The sequence below is a fragment of the Aquarana catesbeiana genome, linkage group LG08 (assembly GCF_042186555.1).
Source record: "Aquarana catesbeiana isolate 2022-GZ linkage group LG08, ASM4218655v1, whole genome shotgun sequence".
NCBI classification, from domain to species: Eukaryota; Metazoa; Chordata; class Amphibia; order Anura; family Ranidae; genus Aquarana; species Aquarana catesbeiana.
The window spans coordinates 86,392,930-86,416,322 of record NC_133331.1 but is presented as its reverse complement, the minus strand read 5'-3'; the positions used below and the strand labels follow the sequence as shown (position 1 = coordinate 86,416,322).

Sequence of the window (23,393 nt, the reverse complement as noted above, 5' to 3'; positions counted from 1 at the left end):
TAAAAACCGCAGAGCTGATCAAATACCACCAAAAGAAAGCTATATTTGTGGGAAAAAAAGGACGTTAATTTTGCTTGGGTACAACATTGCACGACCACGCAATTGTCAGTTAAAGTGACGCAGTGCCGAATCGCAAAAAGTGCTCTGGTCAGGAAGCTGGTAAATTCTTCCGGGGCTGAAGTGGTTAATTAATATTCCAGAGACAAATGAATGCAAACATCAGCAAGATACATTGTTTTCAGTTAAGAGGACGGTTTCCTATGTTTGTAGTTACTCAGAAATGGGTCCCTGGTATCTGTCTTCTATCTCCTCAAAAAGATCTATTTCAGTTTACAGATTCCAATGTGGAGTAATTTAGAGATATTACCAAAATCCTGGTGCCCCCAGGTTTAGGACACGTTCCACAGTGAATATATGCTGACGTTTTGCTCTCCTTTCTGACAATGCCTTCATAATTCCAGTGTTGAGGTCACTCTTTGTTAATTACAAGTATAGCACCCTCTTGCCCTGTGAGGGCGGTTTGGGCCTCCTAAGTGGATCATTGGGCTAACATTTCATCTCAGGCTAAAAGCCTAAACTATTTGTTTATATGGAAGAAATTGGGGTCAGTCACCTTTAAGAAGGTTAATTATAGGACCATAAACTCTTGGACAGAGGGAGGACACGGGATACCTAAAAAGTGATAAAGAAAAATGCAAATTCCCTACTCTACAGTCAATATTCAAAAAGGTACAATCAAATGAGTGCAGCGCTAAAAAAAAATACAGTGAATGATTGACCAAAAATAAAAAAACAGCGTGTGAAACATCAATTTATGATCAGACATAAAGTGAAGAAGTGCATGGTGATAACTACATAATAGTTGAGTCTATTAAAGCGTCTCTGTGCAAAAGAATTGTAAAGAGTCACAACGTGTATCAGACATCATCTGGAAGCTAGCATCTCATGCAGAGGACATTCCGCCAAAAATATGGTCTGTAGGTTCTCCACGGTGATATCTTTCCACCAGTATATAATGCACTCACCAGAAGAATGAGCCTTGTGTTATAAAACACGTGGACAAAGATTGATCTCAGCCGAGGCTTGCATCAATGAAAGTGCAGCAGTGAACAGCAGTAAATCCGCGTAACCCTTCAGTGGGGTTGAACTGTGTAAAAAAGCTCACTGGGAGCCAAGAATGTAGCTACTATATCGTAGTATTTATTAGGTAAAATGGAAGTACGTGTACAAAAAGGCCATAAAACTTGTATAATAATGCAAAAGAAACACACTGCTCCTGCCACGAGGTCGCAGCGGCAATAACGTCAGTGTATAAGACCCTTACCGACACGTTTCATGCTCAAACACAGATGATAGCAAATACTAATGCGCAAACCACAAACCATGGACAAAAAATCAAAACCAAAAAGGATAACTGATATAGCTGCCACCATAAGGGTGTTCCCACACCAATAAAAGGAGATCTACAAAATGGTAAAATATGCGGCGCTTAATCAAATCAACTAGGAATGTAAAACAACTAAGTATAAAATGGAAATTCAATAACGGAAAATCCAATCAATATTTGTGTCTTTACCATTAATCTTCCATCGCATTGTGTAACCAAAGATAAAAACAAATTATTGTTACTTCAATAAATGGATCCAAAATAGCCTACTCCCATAACGACCATTAGTGGAGCCTCTCAAAGGGTGATAAATATTATCCGGGAGAACAAATCTTCTACAAATAAATATTCTAAAAACCCAACAAATTGATAAGGTGCCTAACAATAATTCATGACACCATTGTGCAAATAAATAAGTGTAGACATGGATAAACTATGGCAATAAATAATAAAACACCCTAAGGTATGCAAATAAAAGTTTCAAAAAATAAGGTGCAAAAGTGCAATCTGTGCAACATCAATATAAAACATCAATATAAAAGAAAAAATGAACGAATAAATAAATGTAGTAACATGCAACACTCCATAGATGTGTAAAGAAACATATAAGATAATAGTTAGGATCCAATATGAATCCAGCAAACGTGCTTAATATAGTGAAACTAAAGTGTCCTCAAAAAAGGGATCCCATAGACGATGCAATCCAAATTGTGACAATCTCAATTGAAACAAGTAAAAAGATAGTTCATTAAAGATTCCCGGTGCCAGCAATCAATCTTAAATGTAGATAAAGATATAGTTCCCCCAGCCTCTCACCTCAGGGCTGAGCTCATAACAGCCTTATCAGCAAATAGAGACAATCCAATTGGCTCCACGATATCCTTAATGGTAACTCCCTTAGGGGTCTCCGTTCTCAGGACGCCCCAGTTAAGCAATGTGATTCATGTAAAAAAGGGGAGGACGCACCCCATAGTGTAGTATTAAAAAGCAACACATTTATTAAAGGTATTCCACTTACATTAGAATAGTGTCAAACGAGCATAGCATCTGCGCATAACAACTGCTTCCCGAACCTGGCCGTGATCCTCTGAAGGAGGGTACGTACTGACGTCACCACGCGATTTTACTAGGAGGACGGGCTCCGTTTGTTTATTGCTGGCCGGTGTTCTGCCGAGAAAGTTCCCCTCGGCGGATAAGGACCCCCCTCTACTGCGCAGGCGCAGCGCTTGCGCAGTAGGAGCCGGCGAAAATAGTCGAAGGCGAATACAATAGAAATCAGCTGTACACAGTGCCTGTAAGAGGGCCACTCGCGGGCTTGCTTCGCTCGCCACGCTTCAGGCATGGCCTTGCTTCGCTCGGCACTTTTTTATTCTCCCTTTAGGTCTACTTGGATGGTGGGGCTTCAATCTGGACCCAGGGCGCAGGCGCCGTGTACAGCTGATTGAAGTTTTTCATCTTCGGCTATTTTCGGCGGCTCCTAGTCGTTCGCTGCGCCTGCGCAGTACAGGGGGGTCCTTATCTGCCTGGGGAACTTTCTCGGCAAGACACCGGCATTGCCTTTAACATATGCGAATAATCATCTTACAGATATAAGTGTATTACCTTTTTTCTATTAAACACTATAGACTGTATTATGCTATGGTCAGTCTTTTCTTTTTGGGTCAATTGCCTAAACGAATACAGACTCCATTTGCGGTGAGAGGGAGAGACTGCAGCCATCCAGCCTGCATAAACCGATTTGATCATCATCTGCAAGCTAAAGGCCGTGGCTGAGTTATAGCCATCTGCCCTTTATGCTTGCCGTCTGGTAAGCAGATCTATGTTATGATGGTTGGGCACTCTCCTATTTGTGTGAAATCACTGTGGTGCCATTAAGAAGAAAAAGCAATTTTTTTTTTATATGGACTTTTAAATGCCTTAACTTGAATGATTGGAACCTTTTAGCGCAGCTTCTCTTTTTTAATTTACTTTTTGTGTGTATCCCACTTTATGCTGCTGCTTGTACCTATTTTTATACATACTTTATTTCGATTTTAGCGCCGTTCTTTTTGCCAATGTTCTGAGTTGAACCTTGTCCTGTTAAACCGCTGTATGGTCTTGGCCACTGTGCTGCAGCTCAGTTTCCGGGTCTTGGCAGCCTTCTTGCAATGAGATGCAATTGCACAAGAGATATACCAATTTACCTGCAGAAACAGATGTCAGACAGCATGTGTAGCACTCACTAGGCTCTTTCATTCTATACAACTGGACAGGCAACCGGTCATCGCGCCCAGTTGTGAGTGATATTAAAACAAGTTTAATGTCAAACGAAGTTAATTGTTATGTTTGTTTTTTGCAAGGAATACAGTATGTTCATTTTGGAAATGCTATACCCTACTATACATGACCATACTGCTTTGCTTCTTAGTATTTCACTATAAAAACCTAATAAAATCTTTGAAAAAGAAAAGAATGATTTTGGCAGCTAAGATCAAATAAGTTATTTTTATTTAATTTATCATTGTCCGAGTCTGTATGCAATAGTGTGTAATTGCCCTCATGTTGGAAAGTGTTGCACAAACTGTTGGCGCTATATAAATCCGGTGTGATAATAGTAATTGAAGAACAATCTTCTGATAGGAAATATGTTTTATTATATGCTATATAAATTATATATATTATATAAGAATTTTCTTTTATATTATAATTGTATTATTTATTACATATGTTTTAGGGTTAGAAACTTTGTTTCAAAATCTATACATGACCATACTGCTTTACTTCTTTGTATTTTACTATAAAAACCTAATAAAATCTTTGAAAAACAGAGGAATGATCATTTTGGCAGCTAAGATCAAAAAAGTTATTTTTATTTAATTTAACATTGTCTGAGTCTGTATTCAATAGAGTGTAATCGCCCTCGTGTTGGAAAGTGTTGCACAAACTGTTGGCGCTATATAAATCCGGTGTGATAATAGTAATTGAAGAACAATCTTCTGATAGGAAATATGTTTTATTATATGCTATATAAATTATACATATTATATAAGAATTTTCTTTTATATCATAATTGTATTATTTATTACATATGTTTTAGGGTTAGAAACTTTGTTTCGAAATCAATAGTAACTGAAGAACAATCTTCTGATAGGAAATATGTTTTATTATATGCTATATAAATTATATATATTATATGAGAATTTTAGTTTATATTATAATTGTATTATTTATTACATATGTTTTAGGGTTAGAAACTTTATTTCAAAATCTATATGTAGAGGAAGACCATTGTATTGGGTGATGTGTTTTGTGTCACTGCAGCCGGTATTATAGCGATGACCAGTGTGAATAGAACACAGTCCAGCACCAATGATCTAGGATGTGGTGGGAGAGGCTAGGAGTGGGAAGGAGGGAGGAGGTGAATGGGGAATAGTGTGTAGCTGTCAGGCATAGCCTAACACACTTTTCCCTTTACAACTTTCTCCCCTCTGCAATCTACTTATGATAAACTTCCCTTCCCCAGGCTGTATGTCTTCCATACATCTGACATCGCTCTATGCACACACATCAGGCAGTCATGACTTGTGACAACTTTTCCCTTTTCAAGAGAATCTAAAAAAAAAAAAAAAAAAAGAAAAAAAAAAAAGAAAGAAAAGAAATAAAAGCTCTTTTCTTCCCTGGATGTGTGAGGATGCCCTAACATGGATCGTACTCAGCTGCTGCTCTCCTGCTCGGTGCTGTCAGCCTTTGTGTGGAGCTTGCTGGCCAGCAGGATGTGCCCGGACCTGATCACTGACAGCTGCCTGTGCACGGCGGAGCGTTCCAAGGGACTCGGCCACCACAAAGTGCTGCTCATCAAAGTGCTGTGCAATGGAGGGGAGCTGCTGGAAACTTTACAGCCTGCGATACTGCCCAACCTGACAGTCAGCCTGTGAGTACACATCTGTATGATTGAGGGCTCATTCTCATTGGGGTTTCTGCATTGAACGCAGCTCCTGGCTAGCAGAAGATCCTGCGCAAAATACGCGTCTAAATAAAACTCATAGAATTCTGCTAATGGCTTTGCGTACACATGTAAAATCTGCAGCTGTGTCCAACTTCTGTTGTGCACAGCCAACGTTTTCGTTTGTGTATATGGCGCCATTGATTGCTATAGTGCTACGTACAAAACGACACATTATACACATCTGCTTTTTAGACACCCATGTAAATAAGCCCTAAAACTGCACTTGATCACTTTATGTGTGTGTGATTCCATTAGCTGGCTGAGATCTGCCCTGCAGCTGGGACTTGTGGTACCACAGCAGCTACGAGATGATGCCATGGTGCCCCAGACTCAGTGTAAGGATGCTGTAGAGTTGTTGCTAGGCAACGTGTGTGCTAGTTCAAGTTGTAAAGTGCAGCGCTAAAGTTAAACTGTGAATAATGATGACACAATACCTAACAGCATGTGATAAACAATAAAGTGCGAACGCGCAATGAGCAATATGCAATACCACTAGAACTGATGTGCAATAATGAATGAAGGTATAGAAAACTAGATAAATGGTGAAAAAAACTCACATACACGGAAGAATCTCTGTACTATCTCCTTTTTTTTAGACGTTTCGTTTAGTTTCATTTCGATTCGTTATTTACATAGATTTGTTTAATTCGTTTATTCTGTTTTCGGAATTCCTTTCATTTATTCAAATTTAAAACGATTCAAATTTTCCAAATTCATGAAAATTTGCATTGATGTAAATTAGAATTCCATTCAAATTGCATTAGAATTCGAATCAAATGCAAATTCTAGTCGTATTGCATTCTAATTAAATTCCATTCTAAATTATGCTATTCGAATATTTGAATTTTGGAAGATGGTTATATTCTTTCTATTCAATTCTATTGTTTTTTCTGTTCTATTCTTTTGGTTTCTATTCTATTGTATTCTGTTCTACTCAAATTCTAATTTATTCTATTCAAAATTCGAATTTTGGAAAATGGTTATATTGTTTCTATACTAGACTATTCTTTTCTATTGTTTATGCTATTCTAATCTTTTCCATTCTATTTTATTTTCTATTCTATTCTACTCTCTTGAAATTCAAATGTATTCTATTTGAAATCCAAATTTCATCTGACATGTGTTTCTGCAGGTAAATTGGTGTATCTCTTCTGCAATTGCATCTCATTGCAGTAGTGGTGCCAGGGTAATATTTTCTGCAGCAATACTTAGGTCAAGTTCACTTATATGGAGATATGCAACCTTACAGTTATAAGATAAATTGGAGCTGAGGTTCTTCTTGGAGTCGAGGTGCAGAACAGAGAACCCAAAATTTAACCAGTGGCTCCTTCGGAAGTGGCGCTAGATGTATATTTAATGTACCAAAAGAAAGAAAAAAGAGTTTACTTTTAGAAATTACATACATTTTGATGAAACATTTAAAAGGACCGTTCCCCCTTTTTAAAAACCTACCTATGCAGGTAAGGGATGTTTGTAGATAAAAAAAAACTGTGCCGCTCTGACTAAAGATGAATTATATCCTTGCTATAGGGTGAAGGCCATTTACATACCTTATGAAGCCTGACTGCAATACTCCCAGGACGTTGCCAAGTACTGCCAGGACATTACTAAATGAGGCCTAGTCATCACTGCTCACTTCCACCCAGGGCGGTATGTCCATAATGGCGCACGGGCGCCGTCCCCTCTCTCCAACCACCGCTCTATCACCAATAGATAGATTCATGCATTGCATGAATCTATCTATGGCAACCGCTGCCACCCCCTATTCAGGTGCCCAGCCCCTTTTCGGCACCGGGCACCTGAATTACAGCGGCGGGGTATTTTTTTTTTGAAGCACCTGATTAGAGCCATTGGTTCTGATAGGCATCAAAAAAGGTAAACAGCGAGCGCCATTCTAGGCGCTCGCAGTTCACTCAGTTGTGTTACAAAAGCTAATGAATATTTGTTTTCCTAAAGCTGAACCACCTCTCCGCCAATCAGGTGCTCGGGTCTGTTACCTGTCACCTGATTGGCTGAAACGACAGGCGCTGTGATTAAACGCCTATCAGGCGTCCAATCATATGAGAGGACAGGAGGAGCGGACAGAAGAAGACATCAGGGACATGGAGGAAACCACTCGCCTCTTGCCGCTCGCCGCAGTCACCAACTGCCCCACCGAGACAGGGTGCCGGGCAGATGGCGGGTGGGGGGGCACAGTGGGAGCATTTGATGGCACAGTGGGAACATTTGATGGCGCAGTGGCGGCATTTGATGGGCACAGTGGCGGCATTTGATGGGCACAGTGGCAGCATTTGATGGGCACAGTGGCGGCATTTGATAGGCACAGTGGCGGCACTTGATGGGCACAGTGGCAACATTTGATGGCACAGTGGCTGCGTTTGATGGGCACAATGGCTGCAATTGATGGGCACAGTGGCTGCGTTTGATGGTACAGTGAGGCTGCAATTAATAGGGTTTTTTTTTCAGTTTGTTTGAGCCCCCCAAAATTTTGAGCACCAGCCACCACTGCTTCCACAATTACAGGAGTGAGCTCTTTCTCTGATTCAGACCCCCTCACATACTCTTTCTCCCCTGATGCAGGAGCTCTGAGCTCAGAATTTGAGAGTTCACTCCTGTGATGGTGGAAGTGAGCAATGATGACTAGGCCTCACTTAGCAACGTCCTGGGAGTATTCCAGTCAGGCTTTAGTAGGTATGTAAATGGACTACACCTATAGCAAGGGCTCTATTCAACTTTAGTCAGAGCTGCACAGTTTTTTTTTATCTACAGCTGCCCCTTATCTGCATAGGCAGTTTTGTTGTAAATCTCCCTTTAATATCCCTTTAAGCGTTTGTTACCCCAACATTTGATATTCCTAAAATGTGCCTGCTGTGCCATGTACTTGTATGAAAAAGTATCCTGTTCCCTTTGCTTTACAGCCTTTGTGTGAAATACCTGGTGATTCTGCCAGTCCTTCTGCTTTCCTACTTCAAACTGACCATGTTAGTCATGAAAGCACATCTATCCCAGTGTGATCAGTATTTTATGAATTTTATTTGGGAGCACAGCCTGCCTGTAATCCAAAAGTTTAAAATCTGCTGACACACTCCCCCTGAACAGCTCTTCACTGGAAAGATCAATGTACTGCTGTTTCTCTGCCTCCAGCGACACCCCCCCCCTGCAGCCTTCGCCCCCACTTTCCTAAAACCCCTTATGCAGCTGAAAACAGAGGCCATGTGATCACTTATAGGAAAGAAAAAAAAGTATTTTTATATACAGTATATACACACACACAAATGTTTTTCCTTTCATATTTATTTTATTCACTTGCAATACTTTTACTTGAGCTTGAGCAGGCATCACAATGTACCAGTACGTCGCCCTGCTCATGCACACTATGCACGTTCTCTAGGTTGCGCAGTGACCAGTTGATTGTATTGCATTGTGGTGCTTGGTATTGGGCCGCTGTGATCGGCCCAGATACCATGTAATTACTGAGTGATCACATGTCACTTAGTAAACAACACTCGTGAATTGAATCCATTCATGACATCATTGTTTACTACTGTGTAAAAAAAAGAAGAAAAAGGTAAAAAATTGAATAAAATATATATATATATATATATATATATATATATATATATATATATGCCTGTTACTAAATACCTTGGACTGTCTGCTTTCCAAAAAGGGGTCAGTTGGGGGATATTTGTACTGTCCTGGCATTTTAGGGCCTCGAACACACGAACACTGTTAAAGTCTATCTATGGGACATGAACATGAAAAATCAAAAGTGCTCATTTTAAAGGCTTATATGCAAGTTATTGTCATAAAAAGTGTTTGGGGACCTGGGTCCTGCCCCAGGGGATATGTATCAATGCAAACTTTTTTTTTAAAAAGTTCGTTTTTTTCTGGAGTAGTGATTTTTTTAATGCTTAAAATGAAACAATAAAAATGAAATATTCCTTTAAATATTGTGCCTGGGGGGTGTCTATAGTATGCCAGTAAAGTTGCGATTTTTTCCCATGTTTAGAAAAGTACCACAGCAAAATGACATTTCTTTTTCATAAGGAACAAGTTTATTCATAGATAGTACATACATGTATGGTATACAACATACAAAGAATCGGGAGGATAGTACAAAATCCGTTTACAACTACAATGTCTACAATACACATCGAGTCACATAGACAATCATTATTTGCAGTGGTGTGAAATAGTAGTTACAAAATATATATATATATTTCTACACAGAAATATCCATAAGCAACACCAGCATACTGTTTGGCATAATGACAAAATAACCTGAAGATGATCCTTCCCCCCGGTATATTGTTGGATGCACATATCTATTCAGTACACATGTCTGTGTTGTCAAGCCATTTATCCCAAATCTTGTTATACTTAGCCGGACATCCCCTATGCCTGTAAATAACCTTCTTATATGGTAAGGACATATTAACCGCACTGATCCAGGCCTGGACCGTGGGGGGGTAGCCCTCATCCAATGTCTGGCCACAAGCTTTCTTGCACAGAAGAGAGTTTCATAAAGAAAGGTGGCTAAGAACTTGTCAATGGTGACATCTGGCAGCAATCCCAGCACACATAGTCTCGGCTCCAGCTGAACGGGCGAACCCATGTAGTCATGTAGGAATTTAATGATTTGTGCCCAATCGTTCTGGATATCTGGACATGACCAGATTAAATGAAAGAATGAGCATGATTGACTCGCACATCTTGGACATTTCGGCTCCTGGTCGGTGTGAGATGAGATTTATGTACTATGTACAACTGAGTCAGACGCTCCGATAGCCTCAGAGAAACTTTCTTAGTGTTTACTAATATCTCATCCCAGTCAGTATCATCTATTGGGCCTATATCCACCTCCCATCTAATTTTGACTGTGTCTATGATTCTTGCCACCGAACGTGCTCGTATAGCTATGTAAAGGGTGGATATCAATTTGGCTGGGTCTGCACCTGTGATTACATCAACCAATGATAATGTTTGTGTATTTGGGAAGCCATCAACAAATTGAGTTTGAAGAGCGTGTCTCAGCTGCATGTAACCAAACATCACCTGCGGGGGTAGTTGAAACTCATCTTTAAGTGATTGGAAGTCCCTTACTCCCACCTGGGTAATTACTTGATAAAGAAACACTATCCCCTTTGCAGCCCACGTGGCTGCACCCGGGAGAGACCGTAATTCCTTCAGATGGGGGTTAAGCCAAAGGGGAGTATGTGAGTGAAAGAAGTCGGCTCCAATCAGTCTAAGCGCAATCTCCCAAACACGTCTATGTTGGTGTAATAAGGAGTCCTGGCTACCACCTCTCTTCCCACCCTCCCTACCCCTAAATAATACTTGCAGAGGAGAGTAAGTAGCTTTGTTTGGCCTTCTACATGTAAAAGTTTGGTATTTAATGCTATCCGTATTATGGATATAGTAAAAGTGTGATAATTGTGCAGCTATATAGTAAGCGTGGAAGTCAGGGAGAGCGGCCCCCCTGATGAGGTCAGATTCTTGAGGGTATTCCAGGCTAACTTATGCCTGTTTGAACCCCAAATAAAGGAATTTATGAGTGTGTCGAGAGATTTAAATATTTTAAGGGGAATAAGCACTGGTGAGTTCCAAAATACATAGAGGAGCTTAGGCATTATGATTTTTTAATAAGATTGATCCTCCCCGTCACCCCCAATGGAAGTCTGGCCCAGGACTGTATGCGAGATTTCAGATACCTGATAAGCGGTTCAATATTGTTGTCTAGAAATTCTAGTGGATCTCTAGTGATTTGTATCCCTAAATACTGGATAGATGCAACCCTCTGCAATGGGAGGGAAGCCGAGCAGCGTGTGGGGGATGATATGTCCAGAGGCAGAATCTGTGATTTGGACCAATTCATATGGAGCCCCGAATGCCGTCCACAGTCCTTAATGGTCTGGCGGGCCTCCCGTAGAGACAGGCCTAAGGATAAAATAATTTGATTCCAAATAGAGGAGCATATCATCTGCATATAGGCTCACCGTCTGCACCACGGCCCCTACGCGAAGACCGCATATTTTCGGGTACATCCTTAGGGAGATGGCGAGAGGTTCAACTGCTAGCGCATAAAGGAGTGGGGAAAGTGGGCATCCCTGTCGGGTCCCCTGTTCCAGAGGGAAAGGGTCCGATGTCCATCCATTCACTGTCACCCTGGCCTCTGGGGAGAAATATAACAACTTACCTCACTTAATGAAATTGGGACCGAACCCGAAGTCCATTAAACACTCCCATAAATATTCCCACTCCACAGAGTCAAACGCCTTGGCGGCATCCAGCACCACCACTGCTCTTTTCCCTATTGATTCGTGAGCTGCTTGAATGTTCATGTACAGACGAGGTAGGTTCATGGCCGTATTTTTCTCGGACATGAACCCCGTCTGATCAGGGTGAATTAAGGATAAAATAATTTGATTGAGACGGATGGGCAAGATTTTCGCCAATATTTTTTCATGTCTGCCTGGAATAGTGAAATTGGGTGGTATGAATCAGGGTATTGGGGGTTTTTACCTGGCTTGGGAAGTACTATGATTACTGCTTGACGAAGTGATTGGGGAAGGGACTCGGATTCAAAAATATAATTATATAACTTTAGTAATTCAGGGACTAGTACCTCAGGGTATGCTGCATAAAAATCCAAAGGTAGACCATCCAGACCAGGTGCTTTTGTGGGTGCCAGGGATGCTATTGCCGACGTAATCTCGTCCGCTGTAAGGGGGGCCTCTAGATTTACCAAATGGGATTCAGAAATATGTGGAAAAGGAATGTTTTGAAGGAATGCCTGAGTTTCCTGTGCGGTGACCTTTACTTGAGATGAATATAGCTCGGCATAATAGGCTCTGAAAGCCGCTGCCACTAATGAAGGGTCCGTTAGTAGTGTATTTTGTGAATGCAGTAGGGAGACTACCACTGGTGGCCTAGTATCCTGCCTGGCCAGATATGCTAAAAGTCTACCAGCTCGCTCACCCTGCTCAAATACCCTTTGCCTAGAAAAGAAGAGCTTCTGCTTGGCCTTTTCAAAGTTTGAAAAGTTTCGAGTTTGAAGCTTAAGAGCTGATGCTTTGGCAGGTGTAGGATCCATCCTAAAGTCGTTTGTAATTGAGTCTAGTTTTTCAGTAGCCTGTGAAATTAATACCTTGGAGGAGGCTTTCAGTCTATTTATGCCTGCAGATAAAGTGGCACGGACATGAAGCTTGAATGTCTCCCAGACCCACTGGAGCTGTTCCCCTGTTAGTATTAAAGAAAAACTGCCATTCTCCAGGTATGTCCTCCTGATCCCCCAAAGCTGAGAGCCAAAAGGGATGAAGACGCCACACATGGGGCCCTGAGATTGGGGCAAGCTGCAGTGAAGCCCAACATGGGGCATGGTCAGAAAGAGACCTAGTATGATAGCCAGAGTCTTTCAACAAGGGAAGCAAAATATCCGAAATCAGCATAAGGTCTATTCGGGACATAGAGGAGTGTGTTGCTGAAAAACATGAGAAAGCCTGAGTGTCTGGGTGTTTATAATGCCATGTATCAGTAAGTGAGAATTCCGGTAATGTGCACCCAAAACGGGTATTGGAAGGGAGTTGTGCACTCAGATTCAGCTGTAACCTATCCGCTGCTGGATTTAAGACCATATTAAAATCCCCGAGCCAAATGGCCGGGATTGTGGGATGTTGCGCCATATATAGAAAGCCCTCGACAAACAAAGTACAGTGCAGGAAAATAAACCTGCTCTGGGGATCCGTCCGCACCGAAATAATACCAAATGGGGTCGCTTTAGCGATTAAGACGGAGACCCCCCGAGAGTATGGAGTGTGTGCGGCATGATAAGCCCATCCTATCCATGGTCATTTTAATGCGATTTGAAGCTGACCGGTAACATGCGTCTCAATCAGAACAGATATGTCCGCTCGGTAGGACTTAAGGCAACCAAAAACTACAGCTTTTTAACGGATACCTCTGATGTTCCATATGAGGAACTTTATGTTAGCCATATTTTATGGATTAGGCAAATTGTATAAGGCGATTACAGAGCATTACCCAGGGCATAGCCACACACACTCCACACCACTCGGGTACGCCGTCACATTTCAACAGTAAGTTATACCGCATGTGTATACTACTAAGAGATCTAGTTGTAGTATAAACAATATTCCTTAAACTTAACTGACAAAAAACCCTTCCCCCCCTCCCAACCCTCAGCCTCCCAAACTTGGCTGGGGCATAAAACCCAGAACCTGTGCAACTGTAACTCAGCAACAAACTAACCACTCAGGTAAGACATATCGCACTACTCAACCTATTACCCGCAAAGGGCTCTTTAGCTGCACTAATGACAGTGCATCAACCTCCTGCGGGGGGCGAATAAACGCTGGTGGTAGTCCCAGCAATGAAATTAACAGATGGTAAAACTGGTCAATGACCGTAAAGTTGAATTACAGATAACCGTCTGACCTCAAGACCGTGATATATAGCAAAGAGTAACGTTGATTAAAGAAAAAAGAAAAATTTTTGAAAAAATGAAAAATAAACAACAGAGTTTCTTGCTAGATAAGCTGTAAAGTTCGCCTGTATGGGATAAAGAAAAAAGGAGGAATGGAGGAAGGATACCAGTATACCACACGTATTTGGGTCCATCCACCTCCCATGTTAGACATAGCAGTAAGGCGTTCGCTGCCAATCTTTATCAATCAAGTGTCTAAGGCCCATGCTGGCAGTCCTGCTGGTGTGATGTAAATGTTCATTGCTCAATGTGAAAAGAGGGGTATATGTCATTAAGCATCTGACATTGCAGCCAAAAAAGTTATAGACACCGCCAGGCTGAAGCGAGGGTAGTCTTGTCATGCCAAGGGGACAGGTGTATCAAGAGTCTAAAAAAGAGTCGTTATGAGGGCCAGGTTTCACATAGGAGCAGAAGAGTAAACTTACATTCACATAGTACATCTTGTCGGAGGTACCATTAGGCGGGGCGGTTCTTTTCTGCATCACGATGATCTAACCAAGACGAAGCAAGCGCCGGATCTTCAAAGAAATGTGTCCGATCTTCCCCCACCACGCAGAGGCGGGCTGGGAAAAGAATCGCGTATTTCAGGTGGTGAGCTCTTAAATGTCGTTTAACCTCCATGAAGCGGGCACGTTGTTTCTGGATCTCCGCAGAAAAGTCCGGGAACGCAGACACAAATCCCGATTGGAAAGGGATATTTTCCTTGGTTCTGGCCAAGCGAAGGATAGTGTCCCTGTCCCTGTAATTGAATAGCTTAGCTATGAATGTGCGCGGCGATGCGCCTTCAGGTGGGCAGCGTGCAGGCATTCGGTGGGCACGCTCCACCACAAATGTGACAGAGAAAGTCTCCCTGCCAAATGTGGTGATCAGGAGCTTCTCGAGAAAGGTGGCAGGATCAGAGCCCTCAGAGCCCTCAGGGAGACCAATAAAATGAAGATTGGACCTGCGGGCACGGTTCTCAAGGTCATCCTGTTTTTGGGCCAGCTGCTGTATTTGGCGCTGCATGTCTTCCTGAGAGTGTTGTATGGGGATACAGCGTGTCCTCTGCTCGGCTCAGTCTGGTCTCTGCCTCGGTTACCCGTTCCCGGATTTTAGTCATGTCCTGACGAATCAAGGATATGTCCACCTTCACTTCCTCAATCTTTGTTGTCAGAGTGGATTGTCATAAAGAAATCACCTCCAGGACCTTCGCTGTGTCAGCCGCCTCATGCTCTGTGTGTGGAGCAGCATGTGCAGCCGCGGCATCGCCATCTTGTTCCTCCAGGTCCCGCTCCTGTCTCCAATATCTATCCAAGGGCAAGTATAGCAAGCATAAATCTCACAAGAAGGGGGCCAGAAATTAGCCGTAAGTATGCAGGATTTTGAGTTCAGGATCTATCACGAGCGTAGCTCTGCTCATACGCGTCCTATCCCATCGCCGTCCAGGCCATGCCCCCGCAAAATGACATTTCTAAAGGAAAAATTGTCATTTAAAACTGATCGTGACTGTAATGAATTGTCGGGTCTCGGCAATATATATATATATATATATATATATATATATAGAGAGAGAGAGAGAGAGAGAGAGAGAGAGATACCCCAAAGGGTCTGATGTGGATTTTAAGGGGAACCCTGCACCAAAATTTAAAAAAAATGGTGTAGGGGTCCCCCCAAAATTCACACCAGACCCTTATCCGAGCACGCAACCTGACACGCCCCAGGAATAGGGGGGGGATGAAAGAGCGACCCCCCCTCCTGAACCGTACCAGGCCACATGCCCTTAACATGGGGAGGGTGCTTTGGAGTAGCCCCCCAAAGCACCTTTTCCCCATGTTGATGGGGACAAGGGCCTCATCCCCACAACCCTTGCCTGGTGGTTGTGGGGGTATGCTTGCGGGGGGCTTATCGGAATCTGGAAGCCCCCTTTAACAAGGGGACCCCCAGATCTCCGCCTCCCCCCATGTGAATTGGTAACGGGGTACATTATACCCCTACCATTTCACAAAAAATGGCATCAGAGGGGGGGCAGGGTCACCCGTTTACATCACGGGTGGCCCTGCCCTCAGCTATATAGGAACTATCACCGAAAAGAAGCGTCAGTTGGCGGGAGTGGCTTTTTTTTCCGGTCCGTTAGGCAGCGTGGATTTACATCGCGGGACATTTTTATTTTTACCCCATTACCAATTCACATGGGGGAGGCCGGGATCTGGAGGTCCCCTTGTTAAAGGGGGCTTCCAGATTCCGATAAGCCCCCCGCCTGCATAGGGATGAGGCCTTTTTCCCGATCAATATGGGGACAAGGTGCTTTGGGGTCAGACCCCTAAAGCACCCTTCACATGTTGAGGGCATGTGACCTGGTATGGTTCAGGAGGGGGGGTGCTCTCTTTTCCTGCAGCCTGCCAGGTTGTGTGCTCGGATAAGGGTCTGGTATGGATTTGGGGGGACCCCTACGCCATTTATTTAACAATTTTGTCGCAGGGTTCCCTGGGAGGGGACCCCTACACCATTTAAAAAAAAAAAATTGGAACAGGGTTCCCCTTCATTTCCATTCCAGACCTAAAGGCCCTGGTATGGATTTTGGGGGGACCCCCACGCAATTTTTAAAAAAATGTTTGGGTTTGGTATTCCCCTTAATATTCATACCAAAATATGTGAATAAGTACAGCGCTGCGCTAGACCGAGGAAAACGCTAGGATAGCATCTAACACACCCGTAGACTCAAGGTAAAAAGTGAAAAAATGTGTAAAAGTGCAGCGCTATAAACTAGCAAATATATGAATCAAACAAATTTGAGTGTATGCACAAGTGTATACACACATATATATAAAAGTATAAAGCAGACTAAAACTACCCATAAATATAAATACACAATACTGATATGCAGTATTGATCTGTAAAAATAGTTGGATGGAGACAAAATAAATAGTCCTGATGAAATGAACAGTGACTGGTAATGAAAACAGTGATAATTCCGAAAGAACCTAAATTAAATATAAAAAGTAATTTAAACACAAAAGTCCATGGTGTAAATATATGAAAAAAATTTTGTGAGAAGCCACCACCAAAGGTCCATGGAGATTAAGCGTAATAACTGATGAAAATACGACTCCCAGGTTCACAAGTGATTAATTAATTTCCAGGATCTGATAGGTAAGTTGATACTGAGGAAACCACAGGTGAGCAGAAGATCTAAGTCGGTGCCGGGGCCATCACCAGAAACATCAAGAGGCTTACCGGAAGATAATGACTTGAGATGACATACGTCATACAAGTCCCAAAAAGTTCCACATCCATAAGCAATCCGACATGGGCCAAAACAGGTAATTCAAATGCCATGCGAGAAATAAAAAAACTCACATAGCGTGATAACTTTTAAAATGCTGGTTTAATAAAATATTAAAAAACAAACTCACATTTTGGAAGATCAAAAACAGCTTTGAAAATCATATAGCGGCAATCGTGAGGGGTCCACCCGACATGTTTCAGCTAAGGAGCCGTCATCTGGGGTGTGGAACCCCCCTCCATCACCGCTCTATAAACACATAATGACCCCCACTCGGAGTGTCCATAAACCGGAAGTGCACTGAGTAAAAAAATGTTTCCAGCCTTAGAGGTCATAATTTATCTACTGTATTTTTATATATACAAAGGATAAGAGCCAAAGATCAAATGCTAGTATAAGAGTAAAAGAATCACAACACATATACAAGTTTGTAAGTTTACTCGGCTCGCCAGTCCGGAAGTGATCCGAACACTAGCCAAGCCTCTTTTTCAATGTGTGTCATTACTTCCTATACAGGCGCGCCGGCGTCGCCGCGCTCCACCTGTATGTCCAAGCCTCGCTCCCAGACAGCGCAATGACGTCACGCCTGCAACTCTGAAACGGCGCCGATGCGTTCCACTATGCCCTCCAGGCCTCATTAACGAGACTACCACCCCATCGCATCTCACACAAAAAGTAAGATGTCGCTGCACTCCAAAGGAAAGATTCAAGCCTCAATCTGGGGCCGATCTTGGATATAAGTGTCAGCAGAGGTGGGCTTTTGAAGTTATCGGAACAGCACTGGGTAGTTGTTATTGGTGATAATAACAAAGTGAAAAAACTTATCTAAATTATATATTAAAAATTATGCTGAATATAATCATAAAAAAGGACATCTCCCCACCACCTAATTAAGGTCAGATATGGGTCAGATATGGGATCACAAAAAGATCTCAATATGACACCATCATATGGTATAGAATCATATGTAAGACACTATCAGTGGGGGGCATTGAAATCATTCACATCCAAGAAATTATGCATAGTAAATGAAAAAAATGAAAAATAAATATATACATTAGAAGGAGAGATCATAAGATAATGTTATGCTTGGTTAATAAAAGAGTTGATGTCCCACTCCACGTTAATACCCTGCGGGAAGTGGGACCCCAGCTCATAAATCCAATATGTCCCCAAACGGGAGACACCCCTAAGTGTCGACCCCCCCCCCGCCAAGGGGCAACATACCTATCGATGATGAGAAACTGAGTACCCGCTGGATTTCGATCGTGAAATTCCCTGTAGTGCCTAGGGACGGTGTGTTTGGTACTACCAGCTTTAATAAGATTAATATGTTCCGAAACCCGTGTTGTAAAAGATCTAATGGTCCGGCCCACATATTGTTTGCCATTGTTTGTTTGCCACAAGGGCAGGTTAGAAGGTATACTATGCCTGTAGTGGCACAGGTGCAGAATTGTTTGATCTTGTATATACGCCCGGTTACAGTGGAGGAGAAGTTACGGCTAGCCTTCCTACCACAGGTGTTAAACTGACAAACTAGGCACTTTCTGCATGGATAAAACCCAATCCAATCATGAAAAAAAGATGGTTTTGTTGGTGGATTGATAACATTGGGTGTCAACTTATTCAGAAGGGATGGAACACCTTTGAAGACCACCTTAGGGGTTTCAGGCAACAAAGGGCCCAACATTTTATCTATTTTTAAAACATCCCAGTGGTTTTCAAAAATTCTCCTAACATGCTTGTGCTGAATAGAAAAAGATGTTAGAAAGGACCATTTAAAGTCGTCATTACGTTGTCGAGGTCTGTCCTCCAACAACACCTGACGATCAGCTGCACAGGCATTATCAATCTCTTTTTCCAGATCAGCAAGGTTATAGCCCTTCTCCAGGAACCTATCTTTTAAGGTTTTAGCCTGGATCTTAAAGGTGTCAAGATCAGTGCAGTTCCTGCGTAATCGCAAGAACTGACTTTTGGGGACTGATCTAATTCAGGAACCATGATGACAACTATCAGTCGGAATGTACCCGTTCCTGTCAGTAGATTTAAAATAGGTACTAAATGTAAATTCATGTTCCCTTCTCTCGATAACAAGGTCCAAAAAATGGACTGAGGATACACTAGCCTCAAAGGATAAGGCAATACCCCTATCGTTGTTATTCAAGGTTGCGAAAAAGTCTACTAGACCATCGTGACCACCCGTCCACAGGAGGAGGATGTCGTCTATGTACCGGGCCCACAACAAAAGGTGTGGGTTCTCCATGGCATAGACGACATCCTCCTCCCATTTGGCCATAAAAAGATTGGCCAGGCTGGGAGCAAACTTAGCTTCCATTGCCACCCCTTTATGTTGGCGGTAGAATTTACCATCGAACCGAAATAATTGTGTTGCGTCGCAAACTCAATCAAATCAATGATAAAGTCTATCTGGGGTGAAGCAAGGGAGGCATCCTTATTTAAAAAGCATTGTACTGCATCCACACCTTCACGATGTGGAATGCAGGTATAAAGAGATGCCACGTCCGCAGTGGCCATAATGAGATCACCAGAGTAAGAAACACTCGATAGTAATCTAATTACATCTTTATTATCTTTCAAATAGGATGGCATTTTATGCACAGACGGCTGCAGGAAAAAGTCTATGTATTTCCCAATTTTGGAGGTGACCGAGTCGATGCCACTTATTATGGGCCGACCTGGGGGATGAAGAAGGTCCTTATGGACCTTGGGCAGGTAATATATAACAGGGATACACGGGGCAAGGGGAACCAAAAAAGATATCTCCTTCCTATTTAAAATGCAGGAATCGAAACCTTTAGCTACTAGTTTTTTCAATTCCTTTTTGTACTCGTGCGTGGGATTATTTGGTAATTCCACATAAGTCTCACGATCTCCCAAAATACGGTACATTTCGTCCATGTAGTCCAATTAATTCAATAAAACAATGCCACCGTCTTTGTCGGCGGGGCGAATGACCAGATTCTTGTTATCACATAAAGTTTTTAGGCCCGCTGAAGGTAAAGGATTATAAAATTTGCGCTTAAGTGGAATATTGGCTAAATCGCTCAACACCAATTCCTTAAACAAATTGATAGTTGGTGGGAGTTGTGTAGGGGGACTAAAAAGAGAGGGATTAGATAAACCCAAATGAACCGTGCCGGACGTTGCCTCCCTGGCCACATTCCTAGTGGGATTTGAGATAATGTATCTTTGAACGTTAATTTTCCTAATAAATTTCTGAATATCTATAAACGTGTCAAACGTGTCACGATTGCCGCTATATGATTTTCAAAGCTGTTTTTGATCTTCCAAAATGTGAGTTTGTTTTTTAATATTTTATTAAACCAGCATTTTAAACGTTATCACGCTATGTGAGTTTTTTATTTCTCGCATGGCATTTGAATTACCTGTTTTGGCCCATGTCGGATTGCTTATGGATGTGGAAGCTGTGTCACCCTCCCTTTCCACTGTGTGCTGACGATATCTGACAAGTTATACTGTCTGGACCAGGTGGTCAACAAGCCTTTTGGGACTTGTATGATGTATGTCATCTCAAGTCATTATCTTCCGGTAAGCCTCTTGATGTTTCTGGTGATGGCCCCGGCACCGACTTAGACCTTCTGCTCACCTGTGGTTTCCTCAGTATCAACTTACCTATCAGATCCTGGAAATTAATTATTCACTTGTGAACCTGGGAGTCGTATTTTCATCAGTTATTACGCCTAATCTCCATGGACCTTTGGTGGTGGCTTCTCACAAAATTTTTTCATATATTTACACCATGGACTTTTGTGTTTAAATTACTTTTTATATTTAATTTAGGTTCTTTCGGAATTATCACTGTTTTCATTACCAGTCACTGTTCATTTCATCAGGACTATTTATTTTGTCTCCATCCAACTATTTTTACAGATCAATACTGCATATCCGTATTGTGTATTTATATTTATGGGTAGTTTTAGTCTGCTTTATACTTTTATATATATGTGTGTATACACTTGTGCATACACTCAAATTTGTTTGATTCAGATATTTGCTAGTTTATAGCGCTGCACTTTTACACATTTTTTCCCTTAATATTCATACCAGACGCAAAGGGCCTGGTAATGGACACGGGGGGGGGCCCATACCCTTTTTTTCAATAAGTTTTATCTATAATGCCGAGACCCGAAAATTCATTACAGCCACGATCAGTTTTAAATGACAATTTTTCCTTTAGAAATGTCATTTTGCTGTGGTACTGTTCTAAACATGGGAAAAATGCGCCACTTTACAGGAATACTATAGACACCCCCCAGGCACGATATTTAAAGGAATATTTCATTTTTATTGTTTCACTTTAAGCATTAAAAAAAAAATCATTGCTCCCGAAAAAACTGTGTTTTTTTTTTTAAATGTTTGCATTGATACATGCCCCCTGGGGCAGGACCCGGGTCCCCAAACACTTTTTATGACAATAACTTGCATATAAGCCTTTAAAATGAGCACATTTGATTTTTCATGTTAGTGCCCCATAGACTTTAACGGTGTTCCGGTGGCTTTCGAATTTGCCCTGAACACCGCATATTGTTTGGTGTTCGCAGAACATCTGAACAACCAAAGTTCGGCCCAAACTTATGCTCGGGCCGAACCATTCGCCCATCTTTAATCAGGATTAATCAATTTTCAAATTTACAGTACATACCATAGTTTGTAGACTCTATAACCTTCACACAGACTAAATAATATACACTGATTTGGGTTATTTTTACCAAAGAGACGTAACAGACTACATTTTGGCCTAAATTTAGGAAGAAAGATTATTTGTTTGCAAACTTTTATAACAGAAACTAAACTAAGAAAAAAGTGTTTTTTTTTTTCAAAATTGATTAATTTAATTTATACATTTACATTTGAATACAGTTTTTCAAGACCAAGCAATTGCCAATCAAAATAGCACAGTGCTGAATAGAAAAAAAAAATGCCCTGTTCATGAAAGGGGTAAAACCTTCTGGAGGTCAAGTGGTTAAACTGAGTGGGTTGCTTTACAAGGTGAGGGTTCACATATACTTTAATTTGTGTTCTTTACATATGCCATCTGTGTTCAGTTTTAAAATATAACTAAATGCAAACCTTTTCTTTTTAGATTTTTTTTTTTAAATCAAAAGGTTTTATTGAACATTCACATATTTTCCAGCAATAAACAATGCTCAGGTTACAATTACAGGTTCAGTGTTTTGTTGCCCCCCCCCCCACTTGGTTCATGAACATGTATACAGTTGTCATTTCAAAAGGTCTATCAACCTATAGCATTTCTCCATACATCAATATTTCACCTCCCCATGGTTCCACCATCCCTTCCTGTATTATTTGTAATATAGAATCTGTCATGCATCCCCTCGTCCTGTTCATAGAGACTGCAGGAGTCTGGACATTACAAGCTCTCTCGGGCTTAAGCCTGGTGTGTCTAGCCATTTTGACCAAATACGTTCAAACCTACCCGGTCATCCCCTGTGTTGATATATATACTTTTCCTTTATAAAGGTTTGTCCCATGTGTTCTATCCAAGAACTGCTAGTGGGTGGCAGAGTGGATTTCCAACCCATTAGAATGAGTTTCCTTGCCTGGAACAGAGCTACGGAGAATGCGACCCTAGTCGACTCCTCAGGGATCTCCTCCTCCAGGACCCCTAATATACAACATAAAGGATGCTTGGGAACCTTTGTCTGAAATACTCCTTTTCTTTTAAGTTTTGGATAGTGTAGAAAGGGATTAGAACAACACCTGTCATTTTTTTTATTGCTCCCAGTGCTCCTGTTACAGAGATTCACTTCCTCTATTTGTCCCGGTGACCGTTATCACCAGAAGTGAAGGAAAAGCCTAGATTTTGGATTGTCACTAGAACTGGAGATATTCTAATACTAGTTCTGGTGACCCCGATACCAACTATGGATTCCCTTACTTTGGAGGGATTTCCTTGTATTTCCTGTTTTGGGTATTGGGCAGGAACAATGCATCTGTCCCCCGGCGCCTCTGCACTGAGAACCGAGCGATCAAACATCGCCGATGGCTTGGTTGGTTCTCACAGCACCATCAAGCAGCAGCTCTCCGCTCTGCCCCCCCCCGTGCTCGCTGGAGCGCTGAGCTGTGGAGGGGCGGGGAGCAGCAGTCTCAGGCTCTCAGCGGCTGAGACGGGTATCAGTCCAGGCAACTGGTGCATCCAGACTTTATTGTCGGGATGACACGGTGCCCGGACTGATTCCTGCGACGTCAG

The 23,393-nt window shown here is 42.0% G+C and overlaps 1 protein-coding gene across 3 annotated transcripts in view; it reads left to right on the top strand.

Moving 5' to 3' along the window:
- The first annotated feature begins 4,585 nt into the window (after nucleotides 1-4,585).
- Nucleotides 4,586-23,393, top strand: part of ADGRA1 (adhesion G protein-coupled receptor A1) — a 1,332,527-nt gene continuing 1,313,719 nt past the window's right edge. Inside the window, exons 1-2 of one of the 3 annotated variants that reach the window (XM_073596080.1) lie at nucleotides 5,159-5,297; nucleotides 22,043-22,171. Coding sequence is in view for 2 of the 3 variants with exons in the window: in XM_073596079.1 (XP_073452180.1) it covers nucleotides 5,068-5,297 (230 nt within the window). In the remaining variant the exon portion in view is untranslated. Of the gene's footprint in view, nucleotides 5,298-22,042; nucleotides 22,172-23,393 lie in introns of all 3 variants that reach the window. The other 2 variants (XM_073596079.1, XM_073596078.1) reach the window with 2 other exon arrangements.